We start from the raw sequence: 14,713 nt of genomic DNA on the forward strand, positions 1-14,713 counted from the left end.
TGTTGGCAGTTCTGCACAGCAAGGAGGCAAAAATTAAATTCAATGCATTGGTCAGAGTGGCATCCACACAGATAGTGCCTGTGCAGGAGCAGATACAAGGCCATGTCTGAAAAAGAATCTTCTAACACAGAGCTTTTCCAGTAATGCTCAGGGGGAACCCTATAGTTCTGCAGTGGGGTGTCAGAGCTCACTGTCCCAAGGAGAGAGAAAGGACGCTGGGTGGACAGGACTCTGGGATTACCGTCCTCACTTCAACCAGACTGCTCTGCCTTCCTATGTTCATGGATTGCATTTCTGTGCAGGGCTTCAGCTGGAATAAGAGGTTTCACATCTAAAATGTTGACAACCACTGTCCACCAGGTACCTCAGCTCAAGGTTGTCTCCAGCCCCTTGCTTTGTTTGTCATGAGCAACTTTAGTTACTGCAGAGCTTCCAACTGCCTCAAAGTAGAGATAAGTGTCTGAATATTGGTGGGTCTACACCTAACCTTGGACAAGGATGCCAAGAGTAGAGTATTAAAAGAAACCTGAGATAGCAGATCTGAGATTGAAAAGGCATGATACGTATAATATGAGTCACAAAAACACAGCCATAGGCACAGGCATACACATACACCTCCCTGGGTGTGTAAGTTTAGTTTCCAAATGTATTTGCAAGCATGGAGATGGCATCCTATAGCGTATGGGCCACAATCTATGTGATACTCAATTTAACCTAAACTTGTGGGCTCGAGCCATGCCTACTGATTCAGCCAATCCTCATGTGTAGCCCTGGCCCCCATCTTGATAATCAGACCCATGTTTCCCACTGCCCGCTGGCCAGCTCCACCTGGACAGGCGACAGCACCCCATCTACATGGTCCACCCTGACCTCATCCTCCACACTCTTTCTCATCAGCTCGCCACAAGCTCTTCCTCCGTCATCCTCAAGCCCAGCTAAGTGGGACAGCTTCTCCCTACTCAGCAGCCTCAGCAGTAAGATCGCCACAGATTCTCCCCGTCATTTAGCAGTCCCTAACTTCCTAAAACTCTTGCGTGTCTCCACCTCACCATCCTCCCAGCCACAGACTGAAATAAGTACCCTGTCATTCTCCTTTGTTTACTTTAGCTGGTGTTTTCCTCACTATGTGTTCAATAAATGTTTGCTGTGTGGATGAATGAATGAATTACAGAAACTACCAGACAGTCCCATCTTCCGATTCAAATGTGCAGCCTGCCCTGCCTGAGCCGGCTGCCTCTGTGATGAAACCGACGGTGCACTTAACTGTGCTCTCTGAACTTCAGAATCCCCACGGATTCTGTCAGTGCCGGGACATTGTGGACGTATCCTCCCCAGGCACAGTCTCAGTTTGTGGATGCTCTCAACGGGATGTGTGATGCTTCCTGCATGAACCCCACACCTCCCCGTCAATTTCACCAAGAAGGGGGGCATCTTCACAGTGTTTCCACCCACCCTGCAAAGGTCCACACCTTTAGCCAACCCTCTGTGCCAGACAGTGTGTGGTGGCAACATAAGCCAGCAATCGCAGTCATGGGACACCTGCCCCGTGGTGTGCCAAGCAGTCAGAAACCAGGGGTGGCAGTCGGAGGCAGGGACACCATCCGGATCACTTTCCAAGGAATGACCACCCCAGCATTTCATCAGCAGTGTCTGAGGTCACCCATCCCAGTGCCCTCTTCCTCCAATTTGCCCTCATGCAGCTGCACTGCACCCTTCCAGGGCTCATTGCTGTTCCCGCCGGTCTCAGCTGTCAGTCATCAGTCACAAACCCTCACTCACATAGTGGGGTTCACAAGGGGTCCACTGTACACAGGGAATAAGACACCAGCCCCAGCAGGCATCAGGACAGCTCCCAGCCTGGGACACTGGCGAGGGTGCACTGCCCTCTAGAGTGGGCAAGAGACACAGCTCACCTGGAACGATGGAGGGGGGGGGCGGCTGCGGGCTTCCTGAAAGAGGTGAGGGGGTTCTAAGGGAGGGTGGGGTGTCACCAGTCCTGCATTCCCTCCTCTCCTCTCCCCCTTCTCTCCCTCTGGTCCCTTCATCCCCTGTGCTGAGCTCTGGATTCAGAGCTCTGAGCACCAGCCTGCCTGGGGTACTGTGGACTTGGTTTTGCAGGTGGTCTCAGTCATGGATTCTGGCAGCTGCTCTCCCTTGCATCCTCCCGATGTCCCTCACTAGTTGAGGGTGTCCTGTCTGCTCTCCTTCCCTGGCTCCTGGTCAGTCTGCCCGAATCTTTCTCAAAGCATAGGGAAAATGTCCTGTTGACATTTCAGAATTTCAAGTCACTTGTGATTTTTATGAGAATGTGAATTGGTACAACATTTTAAAAATAAAATTTTGGAAACATTTATTAAATATTAAACTATTTACACCCTTCCCACTTTAACCCAATGTCCACATTAATATGCCTTTCTTATAAGAAAGCATTTACGTTTGCCCAAGAATTTATATTCAAAGATGGTGATTTAATTCTATTAATCATATATAGCAAGCGGAAAACATCCTATGTGTTTATCAGGAAGGAATAGTTTAGTTAATTACAGTACATACCTACTTTAGAATTTCAGGGAGTGGTTTCAAAAATGACATAGATCTATACGTGCTGTCATGGAAAGATCCTGCATTTGTTTTATGAAGTGACAAAACCTAGTGACAGATCAATATGTACGTTATTACCCATGTGTGTTAATTAAAAACAATATAATGCCTAGAGTCAGCTTTAAAATCATACACACTTGATTGTTAATTGTGGTTACCTCTGAGCAGGGGGTTGAATTGTGGAAAAAATTTGAAACATGGAAAATTGTGAGGTATTTGTATTTGTAGGATTTTTTTTTTCAATAAGAATACGGTATATGCAGTACTATCTTTGTAATCAAAATACTTATATATACCTAACAACAGAAATAGTAGCTGTGTCAGTTAAAGTAACTGCTAACTGGTACAACAGACAAACCTGACATTTGAATGGCTTAACATAATGAAAGTTTACTTTACAAGGGTACTTCAAAAAGTCTGGGGAAAAATAGAATCAAAAGATAATACAAATCTTTCCATGAGCTTTTTGGAACAGCTCGTATGTGCACATAATTCTGATGTGGATTGGCAGGGTCTCTGTAGTTTCACATGACCCAGAGATGCAGGCTGCTTCCATCCAGTGATCCCGATCCCACCATCTCAACATGGAGCCACCCTGCTTGTGGCTGAACGGAAGGAGAAAGGATAGACATGGCACGCTAGCTCTCAAATGCCTGGATGTGACAAGCTATGCTTCTGCTCATACATAAGTGGCAAGTACAAGTTACAGAACCCTTCCTAACTACCAGTGACTGTAGTGTTCCCATGTGGCCAGGAAAGAGAGGAGGACAAGATGTGACGAGCACTCGTGCTATCTCCTGTAACCTGTTGCATCGTAGGCACTCAACAAAAAGCAACTACTCTAACTGGCTATGACACAACCCTTCTCATTTCTAGTAGGAGTTGCTGAGAAGGCCACATTTGCCTTAAAATTCTCCAAATTTTACAAGCATCTGCTATGTGACAGGTGCTTTCGAATACAGGATTATATCTATTTTTCAAATGATTCTGTAAATCTTAGCAGGGAGGGCTCAGCTTCTTCACTCAATATCATTTTTCTGCATGTCCCTTTGCAACAATCTCTATAATTCCGGTAGGCTGAGGATTTTCTCCTACCATTTGATGCAGGGGTAAAATCCTAACCTGTGGATTTCTTCTATCCTACACATGACTGAACTTGCCTAAACACCTGTACAGGGGCCATCAGGTACACTGAAAACCAGTATTTTCCTGTGGGACAGTTAAACAGACAAAAGACAGTGTAAGAATGGTTAATTCTTGTTTATAAATCAGAGCTTGCATGTCTTCCAAGGAACCATTTTCACCTCCTGGGGAACTCCAGGGGTTTAGCCTCAGTAGATGTTTCCTCCACAGTGATTTCCAAAGTCTTTACTCATCTAATACTCATGAGGAAGGGTTTGGTTTTTGAACATTCATCTGAGTATGTGTTCGTAAGTAAGTCGCAAATATAACACCCCATTAACACCCAATTTCAAATATCAAAGTGGTTCATAAACCCTCTAACTACAGGGTTATATCTCAAGGACCAATAGATAACATGCCAAATCAAACTCTACTCACGGCCCATTTGGAAACCACTTGGAGAGTATGTTGAAGATAACTAGACTGGTAACCAACTATCTAAAAGTCAGTGTCCCCATGTCAATTTGTATGTTGAAGGGGCTGTTGATATCATAGGGCTTCTTGGGTGAGGGATGGGACAGCCAGAGGACTTCTGCAGGGAGTAGGTAGGAATGCTCTTTGTCAGGAAGAGTGTAGTTGATTCTCGGCTGTTTTATGGGGACCAGTGGTGATCTGGGCAGTAGGTCAGGTTCCAGAGTTGAACAGGACACATGGAGGACAACCAGGGGAAGGGCACTGTAATGTGGGAAAGTGCAGGAATACTTTCTGAGTTCCAATGAGCACAGTCAGCTCTCAAGATACCAAGCACAGGCAACCCCCAAATTGTGATTCTCATTGTCACCTTCTTTAGGCCTCCTTTTATTACCTTGGACACAGGATACTTCTTTGTATCACCAAAGAGACATTATGCAGTGCTGAGAAGAGAAATGAAGAAACACAATGGTTGTCTCTGGCTGAGAGAAGTGGGAACAGTGTGGGCTCTAGATGACTTCAGACCAGGAGTCTACTCCCAGCTCTGTCACTCACTAGCCGTGTGATCCTGGGATATTACCAAGACGTGGGAGCCCCAGGTTCTTCATCTGTAAAATGGGTTTGATTAGCCCTGTCCAATAGGATTGTTGGAATAAATATACTGTATGTAGAGCACCTGGCACAATGCCTGGTGTATATTAGATCTTTAATGACTGGCTGTTATTTCTAGTATTATTTACCCCCGAACCCTACCACCCTCTCCTCTGAAAAATTTGTTTGTGTTGCTTGTTTTTCAGATCTCATAGAATATGCAGTGCTATAGGACATGGAATGCCAAATCAGCTAAAAATGCTTTTTTGTAAATAATACTCTATAAAGTTTCCTTCCTAGATGATCTATTATTTAATTAGAGTGTGGAGGACTCTTTCCCAGCAGCATGCAACTCAACCTCCTACAGCTTGAGTCATGGACAAACTCCTTCCTCCTTCCCAGCTGCTTTCCCATCCAAACCACTATTTTCATTCATTGCACCCCTATCCAAACTCCAGCCCGTGCTTAGAGTTGTCCAGATTACACTACAGATAACCTAATTAACATGTCCATTTTACTGCTCACTTCTTTCACGTTTCCAAGGAAGCTTCTATTCCGATGCCATTTTATCTTTATATCAGATCACAAAATAGTATGGAAGATTTCTCAATTTGTTTTACGAAACAGCAAAACTCTCAAACTGGATAAGCAGCGATATATTTATGACCAATGCCATTGATAAATTTAGAAATTGAACTTAATTAAATCTTCTATTAAAAGGAACAACATTTAAAAAATATCACCCCCAAAATCTCCAAGTCACCTGTATAAAACAGGGATACAAAGGCGTTATACATTCAATTCCCCCAAGCCTCATCCTGCCTCTCCACTACTTAGGACAGTGACTGCCATCTTTAAACAGAGAGTGAAGAACGTGCCTCAGACTTCACTTGCCGCAAAAGCTTCTGGATATGGCCCTGGAATGTGCACCAGCCCTGGCCCTGGCTCCTACTGGCTATGGTTGAAATTACAGTTCAGACTCCCTCTTCCTCATCCCTCAAAGCCTCCTCATAACAGATAAAAAAGGGATTCGAGATGGTATCATTGACCTTGGCTAAAAACTCCAGGACTTTCATCTGGATGGTTTCAGCATGGGCCCTTGGGTCCCACAGGAACTTGTGCTCCCTCCCCGAATACACCCCCATCACACTCAGCACTTTCCAGATGTCCTCCTCAGGGGCGCAGTTGCTGTCCAGAAAGGTGACACCCAGGATATTCATCAGAAGGCTGATCTTGGGCCTTCTCCTGCCATCGCTCAGCATCCCATCGTAGGTGAGGCTCCTAGGGTGCTGAAGGACATAGGAGTGGTCAGTGGACCCACTTCCTTCACATCAGTGCCAAAGATCAGCTTCATGCACTCAGATGCCGCACTGAAGATCACAGAGAAGCAGTCTTTGTAATTTTTGTTGACAATCGCCAGCATTTCTGACTTTGTGATAGGCTCCTTTGTTCAATACTCTTGGAGCAGGAACTGCACCAAATCAGCCACCTTATGTGGCAGGACCTGGACCCAGTACCTCTGCTGGCCTGAGAAACTCTCAGAACAAGAGCTCCCACCCCAGATATGGAAAAAAAAAAAAAGCAGTGAGGGGCCCACATCTGGCCACACCTGCCCAGGGCATCCGAGGGAGGACTGCAGGAGGTGATCAAATTCAGTGCGGTCCCCTCAGTGTCCTTGCTATGGGTCAAATGTGTCCCCCAAACTTCATGGGTTGGGAACAATCTCCATTGTAACAATGTGAGGAGTGTGGGAAATCAAATTACGGTATTTGAAAGGTGGGGTCTTTAAGATGACTAGACTTTGAAGATGATGCCCTAGTGAAAGGATTAATGCATGGACATGGTCGTGGTTCTGAAGGTTTTATAAGGAGAGTGAGTGAGCAGGTTAGCTCTCTTGCTCAGCCATTCTCACCATGTGGTACTCTGGTCGCCATGGGGCTCTGGAGAGAGTTGCCCCACAGACCAAGGCCCTCACAAGATGTGTCACCAGGACCTTACCCTTCCCAGCCTCCAAAACTACATTTCTATTTCTTCATAAACTACCCAGTTTCAGGTATTCTGTTATAAGCAACAGAAACGGACTAATACAGTCCCCAAGGTATTCATATTTACTCCTGACAGGCCTGAGCCCTTTTCCTTCTGTTGACCTGTGGGTGCGTCTTGCACACCAAGGCCACCATCTCCATGAGACCTCTGAGGAGGAGGTGGAAGGCTATGTCTCTTCCTGAGAGTTCTACACAGGGATTCCCAGGACTGACAGCAGGAATTGACATCTGTGGTGCTTTTTATGTCTGGGATGGGGGTCTGCTGAGTCCTCCCTCAGGGTTCTGGGACTTCTCCATCTGCCGACCTGAGAGTGCACTCCTCAGACCGTGGTCCTTCTTCCCTTACACTGTGACGCCAGGAGGCAGCACATCGGGCCACCCTGCCGAGGGTCCTCACAGGGCTGGAAGCAGGGGAGGAGGTCCCCCTTTGTTCTGGAGCCTAATGCTCCCTCAGTCCTCCCTCTGAGTCTTCCTCTTGCCTCCTAACAGGGGCTGAGCCCCTTCCTTCTGCTGACCTGAACCCTCCCCACTGAGATTCTCCAGGTTACATCCGGGAGACGCCTCATTCGGACATCCAGTCTAGGGCCTCCCAGGCTGACAGCAGGGGCAAGCTTCTGTGGTGCCCCCTTGTTCTGGAGTCTAATGCACCCTGCCTCTTCTTTCTGCGTCCTCTCCTTGGTGCCTGGCACAGCCTAGTTTCTGCCCTCTATTGACCTGAGTCTGGCCCCTCACACCAAGGTCCTCACCGCCCTGAGAACTCCTGGAAAGTCAGTGGACATCACATTAGGCCACCATGCTCCGGGGCTTCCCAGGGCTCACAGCAGGGTCAGTGATGATTCTCTGGGCACCTCAGTCTTCCCTCAGCATCTCACCTCGGCTCTTGCAGAGCCTGGGCCCTCTTCCTTCAGCTGAATTGAAGGGCGCACCTCAGACCAAGGACCTCCCCTCTCTAAGAACCCCAAAACGGAAGTCAGAAGACATAACATACACTACACGACTGGGGCTTCCCAGGCTGACAGCAGGAGCGGAATGGGACTCTGTGGGTCCCCTCAGTTCACTCTCAGGGTCCTCCCCTTGACTCAAGCTGGGCCTGGGCACCTCCCTCTCCCACCCCGAGTAGGCCTGGTCACACCAAGCTCTGACTCTCACAGTCCCCCGAGGCAGAGGCAGGAAGAGGCTCAGCCTGACAAGTGTGCCTTGGGTGGTCCAAGGCTGACAGCAGGGGCACAACTGGATGATTCAGAGCCCCTCAGTCCTCCCTCAGCTCTCACCTCACTCCTGCAGAGCCTGGGCCCTGTCCCCTCCACAAGCATGTAGGGCGCACCTCAGAACAATGCTGCACCCAGGCCGACCCCGTGGCTCACTCGGGAGAGTGCGGCGCTGGGAGCGCAGGGGCGCTGGGAGCGGAAAGGCCGCAGGTTCGGATCCTATATAGGGATGGCCAGTGCGCTCACTGGCTGAGCGCGGTGCAGGCGACACCACGCCAAGGGTTGTGATCCCCTTACTGGTCACAAAAAAAAAAAAAAAAAAGAACAATGCTGCACCCTCTCCCACAGCCCCAAGGCAGAAGTCAGAGGATGTCACTTCCGGCACTATGCCTGGGGCGGTCCTGGCTGGAATGGGCTGTGTGAGTCCCCTCAGTTCACCCTCAGGGGCGTCACCTTGGTTCTGGGCAGAGCCTGGATTCCCGTCTTCTGCCCACCTGAGTGTTCTCACCTCAGACCAAGGCTCTGACTCCCCGAGTCCCCTGAGGTGGCCATGGGGGAGGGGAGTTGTCAGCCCAATCACTCTTCCTGGGGTCTTTAGGGCTGACGGCAGGGGCTGAGCTGGGCATGGCGGGGCCTTCTGTCTGGGGTGGGTGGACCCCTCAGTCCTCACTCACGAGGGTCCTCATCTTGGCTCCTGAGTCCTTGATTAAATGCTCGGTGGGAGATGGCCTGGCCCTGGCACCTCTGAGCATGTAACCAGCTGCAACCTTTGTGGACAACGCCTGCGGGTCCCGTGCTGCATGCACCTGTGACCACAGTGCTCTGTCAGAGAAGCAGCACACCTCCCTCCCACGGGGTCTCTTCTCCAGATGGATGCAGACTCTGGAAACCTTCCCTTCTCAAACATTTATCCTCTACATCAAAGAAATGTGTTACATATCTCCTAAGTATATATGTGGATAGCAATATATACAAGTATATATATTTTTTCCATGAAAGAATGCATACCTTTAGTATGCATGATTCACTCTGATATCCTATTCTACTTCTACTTTGATTCCACTGTTTATATTCTATTGAAACAAAATTTTTAAAGGCAAATTCTCACTCACTAGGTGGTTACAGGTGGTCATTAGCACACATTCTGGAGCCTTACTTTCTCAATCAACCCCATCTTTCTTGCTGTCTTAATATTATCCGAGGGTTACTGGCATCTGTGGTGTGAGGTGCTGCCTCAGATTTGTGCAGTGAAGTGGAGGACAGAAATTTAAAAACTTACTTCCTACCCATCCTTTCCCATCTCTGCTGTCTACAGATCCTCCCCAACTTCCCTGCCACTCCCCTCACCCCAAACACAAGTACCAGTTCAACAGTCTTCAGTGTTCCCCAGGGTTTTCTCATATTTTGTTGTGTAGATTTTGTTGCTGATATATTTTTTCTTTCTTCTATAGTTTTCCAGGTTTGAATTGGGGAGCTGAAGACAGTACCCTGCACTTGATTGTCATCTTGGAAGCTGCAGGTAAGGCAATAAACTGTAAATAATTTAAGGGAAATTGGCATGTTTACAATATTCTGTTCCCCATCCATGAATATGGCATGCTGCTCTATTTATTTTAGACTCCTTTTACCTGAATCTATCAGTACACTTTTATATTTGCCTCTATAAAGACCTTATACATTTTTGTTATGCTTCTTTTTCTTTTATTCTTGGATTTTTTTTTTTAAAGATGACCAGTAAGGGGATCTTAACCCTTGGCTTGGTGTTGTCAGCACCACGCTCAGCCAGTGAGCGAACTGGCCATCCCTATATAGGATCCAAACCCACGGCCTTGGTGTTATCAGCACCACACTCTCCTGAGTGAGCCACAGGCCAGCCCTTAATTCTTGGATTTTGTTGCTGACTTAAATGGTATATTTTCCATTAGTTATTCTAGTTAATTTTTCCTTTTGTAGCAGAGGTTTTGATTTTGCTATAGTAATCTGTACAGCTAGTTCTGAAGTCTCATTCACCTGAATATTCCAAAAGCTTCTTCCTTTGAATTTTCAAAATAGATAATGATATTGTTACTAAATGTTATATTTTTCCAACATTCATAGCCCTTATATATTTTGATATCTATAGCCCTGTATTTTTGTCCCAGTGCTGTTTTGAAACCTAAAGGTAATAGCATATATCTATGTCTTGCTCTTGCCTTTAATGATAATTCTAACATTTTATGTTTAAGTCTGTTTGTTGTTGGTTTTAGGAAATGAAAGCTCCCTTTTAATATTATTTAACTAAATGTTTTTACCATGAACTCATGTTGAATTTCTTTCAAAGGCTTTTTTCTGTACCCATTGACATAATCAAATGTTTTTTCTCCTCTATTTTGTAAGTAAGAAATTGCAATAAAATGTTTTTTTTTTTTTTTTTTTTTTTCCTAATGTTAAATCATGTTTTCATTCTTTGGGCGAAACCTGATTGTTCATTTTAGGTCACTACTATATGAGATATGCTACTAATTTATGGAGGATATTTGCTGCTATATGAGAGAGCCTGCCCCAAGTGTTCTTTTCATTGGGTCAGGGGAGGGGTTCCTCATCTAGTTTTTGAATCCAGGAGAGCTAGCCTGAGAGAAAGAGTTGAACAATTGCCCATCTTTTTGTATGCTTTGAAAGAGCTGACATACAATGGTGATTAGTTCTCCCTGATCATTTGGTGTAACTGGTCTTCAAAACTGCCTTATCTTGGAATGACTGCAGATGGCTTGAGTTTTGAATAGTTTGTTGGTATAGTTTAATTAAAGTTTTCTTTTTATTTTTGGATCAATTTGGTCACATTTATTTTATTTCTAAGAAGGGGGTCAGTTTCACTTAGGATTTCACCTTTAATGGCATGATATTTGTAATAAAACTTTTCTACTTCAGAAAGTCTCAAACATATACAGCAGTAGAGAGAATAGTATAATAAACCCAATAGATGAGACACTCAGCATCAATAACCTTGAATACATGGCAAATCTTGGTTTAGTGAGAACCCCACCAACCTGCATCTTAATATGGAGAAAATTGATGACATCATTCCACTTAATCTCAAGTATCTCAATATGCATCTTTAAATGATAAGGACTTTTCTTATAAAATATAAACCCAATACAATTATTTATAAAAAATTAAATAAGTTATCATCAAATGTCCAACTACTTTACACACTTATCTGACAGACTTATACTTTTATTAAAAAAAATTGTTTCTTTGAATGAGTATTCAAATATATTTTATATATAGTGATTTTTTGGTTGTAGTTATGGCTCTTAAATCTTTTTTAACATGTAGGTTTCTTCCACATGACCTCTTTTGCCTTGCAATTATTTTGTTGTTGTTGGAAAAAACAAACAAATAAACAAACAAACAAAAACCCACATTGTATGTTCTTTCCAATTTCCCATAGTCTGGATTTTGCTGAATACCGCTGTGGTATCCTTTAACATATTCTTTAGCTCTTAAGTTCTAGGGTTACAAGATATTCCTGGCTCGTCTTATATATATCCTGCCCCAGTTCTAATATCAGCCATTTCTCCAAGGAGATCTGGTTCCTTTTAATGGGAAATGGTTATAGCAATCTAAATCTGGGTGTTCCGTGTGCTCATTACTACTGGGAAATTGTTAGCTACAGGCCATCTCTGCAGACAGAGTAATAAATTATATTTGTGTATATAACATGTATATGTACATATCTATAAATATTTATACATGTAAACATCTGTTCCTATATTAAACTAAACATTACTTTATGCTAATGTCTCCAACTCTAATTCATTGCCACAGGATCATTCTAGCTTCCTCCCCTTGCTTATCCATACCCTCCCACCCCATCAGTGAGAAACCTGGTCCCCACCATATCCATCCATTTAATTAATGGTTCAAATTAATTAATTAATCCCAGTGTACATGAATAGCAGGCTCAGATTTGTTAAACCACACCCAGGTACCCCCATAGGAAACACCTTTATCAATTAGAAAGAGTTATGTACAGTTCCTTTGGCCTTTAGTGTTGCGGACTCCACTCATTACCAACATTACTAAGATCAGTAACTTTTTCTTTCCCTCACCTGCTTCACTGAGATTGTTTTAAACATTTTTTAATCCATTTTTTTCCCAACATTCTGCATTCAGTCCTGGGATTCCCCAACCTCTTAAATTACCTTTTAAATTTACATACATTAAGTTCAATCTTTGTGCTATAAAGTTCTATGGGTTTTGACAAATGCATAATGCCATTTCCTTACTCCATTCAGGCTGCTATAACAAAAGTACCATAGAATGGGTGGCTTGTAATCAACAGACATTTATTTCTCACAGTTCTGGAGGATGGGAGGTCCAAGATCAAGGCATCAGTAAATTCTGTGTCTGGTGGGGAACTGCTTCCTGGCTGTGTTTTCCCAGTGTCCTCACATGACTGAAGGGCAAAGGATGTCTGTGGGGCTTCTTTTATAAGAGGACTAATCCCATTTATGAGGGCCCTGCCTTTACGATCTGATCACCTCCCAAATGCCATCACCTCCTAATACCATCATCTTGGGGTTAGAAATTTCAACACATGGATTTTGTGGGGACACAAATATTCAGACAAAAGCAACCAAATATCCACCTTTTACAGTATCATCCATAATAAATCCCCTGTGCTTGTATAAATCTCTTGGCAACCACTGATATGTTTTCCATTTCTATAATTGTGCCTTTTCAAGAATGTCATATAAACGGAATCATATACTGTTTAGACTTTTCAGATAGGCTTTTTCATTTAACAATATGAATTGAAGACTCATCTATGTCTTTGTGTGGCTTGTTAATTTATTCCTATTTAATAATGAATAGTATTCCTTTGTATGATTGTGCCAGTTGGTTTCTCTATTCACCTAATGAAATATATCTTGGTTGATTTTATTTTTTTTGATGATTATGAAATAAGCTGCTATATACATTTACATGCAAGTTTTTATGAAGGCATAGGTTTTCAAGTGCATTAGGTAAATACCTAGGAGTATGATTCCTGAATATTTTGGTAGGAGTATGTTCAGTTTTTCAAGAAAATGGCAAACCGTTTTCCAAAATGACTGTACTATGCACCAGCAATGAATGAGAGTTTCTGTTGCTCCACATCAAGGGCATGGAGGAGACACCCTCTCCTTGCCCTGTGACCCCCCAGAATTGAACAAAGAGGAATGTGGCAGGTCTGTTTGGAAGGCTCTGAAGGGGTGCTAAGGAAATGTCCCCTTTTCCAGCCAGGGCACCTTGGCCTCCCCCCACTCCCAGAGGTGTCAGGATGGGCCATTGTGATGTCAAGCCACCCCTCCCTGGACACACTGGAGGGGCTGGGGGAGGGGCTTGCTGACCAAACAAAGCCTAGGGTGTGGCTGCTCATTGTCCTGGGCAGGATATATATAGGGAGGCCAGGGGCCCTGGGACAGACCACTGGGCAGTGCTGACATGGCGAAGGAGACCAGGACACCACAGTCCACCAGAAACACCAAAGCGGGGAAGGAGAGGAAGACCCCCTGTCCACCCAAGTCCAGAGGAAAGGGCAAGGTGAGATGACCACCCAAGCTCCTTCTCATCTTCCCCTTGACCCCTTTCTCCCAAGACCCCTCCCCTGTCCTCGCCTGGCACAACCTCCCTCAGCCCACACTCCTTCCCAGGAAGCCCCTGTTCCCATGCCTCCTGCATCCTCTTCCCCCAAACAGTTGCCCTTCTGTGATCGCCCTGTTGTCCTTCCAGGCGCCCAAGACAACCTTGAAGCGTAAAAGACCCCTCCAAGGGAGTCTGAGGAAAAAAGCTGCTGCAGAAGTGACCACCCTCTCAATTCAACCCCCAAAAGGGAAAAAGCCAACACTATTCGGCCACTATCACCGGCTGAATCAGGAACTGCAGCAAAAAGAGCTGAAGCAAATCCGAAAGGACGAGGAGATGCCCAGCACCTCAAGGGACGATGAGATGCCCAGCACCTCAAGGGACGAGGAGATGCCCAGCACTTCAAGGGACAAGGAGATCTCCAGCCACTCGAGTGACGAGGAGATCTCCAGCAACCCAAGTGATGGCCCGGGCAGCTACTAACTTAAAAGTGAGACCAGAGACCTCAAAACCACCTGTGAAGTCTCCAGAGGGCTGGCTGCCGGGTAATGGACATCGAATTTTACACTGACGGCACACGATGGTGACAAGTAAAATAAAATTTGCCTATTGTGACATATAGTGTGTGTCTGCATGTTCTGTGATGTGGGAGGGGGAAGGAAGGGAAGAGGCAGGTGTGGGAGGGGAGGGAGGGCGGTGGGCCCAGCGGACTTGGGGTCAGACAGACAGGTCCACTGTTAGGCAGACACTGAGGGATAACGTCTGGATCACGGCCGAGCACTGAAAACAAATTTCTTCCTTGACACTATCTCACCAGTAAGGAGGAAAAGGGCCTGGTGTTTGCATGTGTTTGCAGGGGATAGAGGTGGGGGAGCAACATGAGGGTGTAGTTGGCCAGAACCTAGATGGAGTGAGGTACGTGGGATGACACTGTCACCCCCTCCCCCGAAAAGGCAGACACATGTATCACCAGCAGGCCACCCACCTCATAGTGGCATTTGCTGCATCCTGCCCTATACTGTAAGCAGCTACAGGCCCTCAAAGCGACCCCAAATCTCACCCTAC

General features: G+C 45.5%; 1 protein-coding gene across 1 annotated transcript; it reads left to right on the forward strand.

Moving 5' to 3' along the window:
* Positions 1-13,507: 13,507 nt before the first annotated feature.
* Positions 13,508-14,131, forward strand: LOC134368518 (spermatid nuclear transition protein 4-like). The gene is made up of 2 exons (XM_063084958.1): positions 13,508-13,606; positions 13,796-14,131. Exons 1-2 carry the CDS (start codon positions 13,508-13,510, stop codon positions 14,129-14,131), a joined length of 435 nt encoding a protein of 144 aa, XP_062941028.1.
* The last annotated feature ends 582 nt before the right edge of the window (positions 14,132-14,713 follow it).

Source organism: Cynocephalus volans, chromosome X (genome assembly GCF_027409185.1).
Source record: "Cynocephalus volans isolate mCynVol1 chromosome X, mCynVol1.pri, whole genome shotgun sequence".
NCBI lineage: Eukaryota > Metazoa > Chordata > Mammalia > Dermoptera > Cynocephalidae > Cynocephalus > Cynocephalus volans.

Excerpts from the sequence above, each read along its gene's own strand:
- LOC134368518 (XM_063084958.1), top strand. The coding sequence starts at position 13,508 with ATGGCGAAGGAGACCAGGACACCACAGTCCACCAGAAACACCAAAGCG. Across the intron at positions 13,607-13,795 it reads AGTCCAGAGGAAAGGGCAAG|GCGCCCAAGACAACCTTGAA; the intron begins GTGAGATGACCA and ends TTGTCCTTCCAG.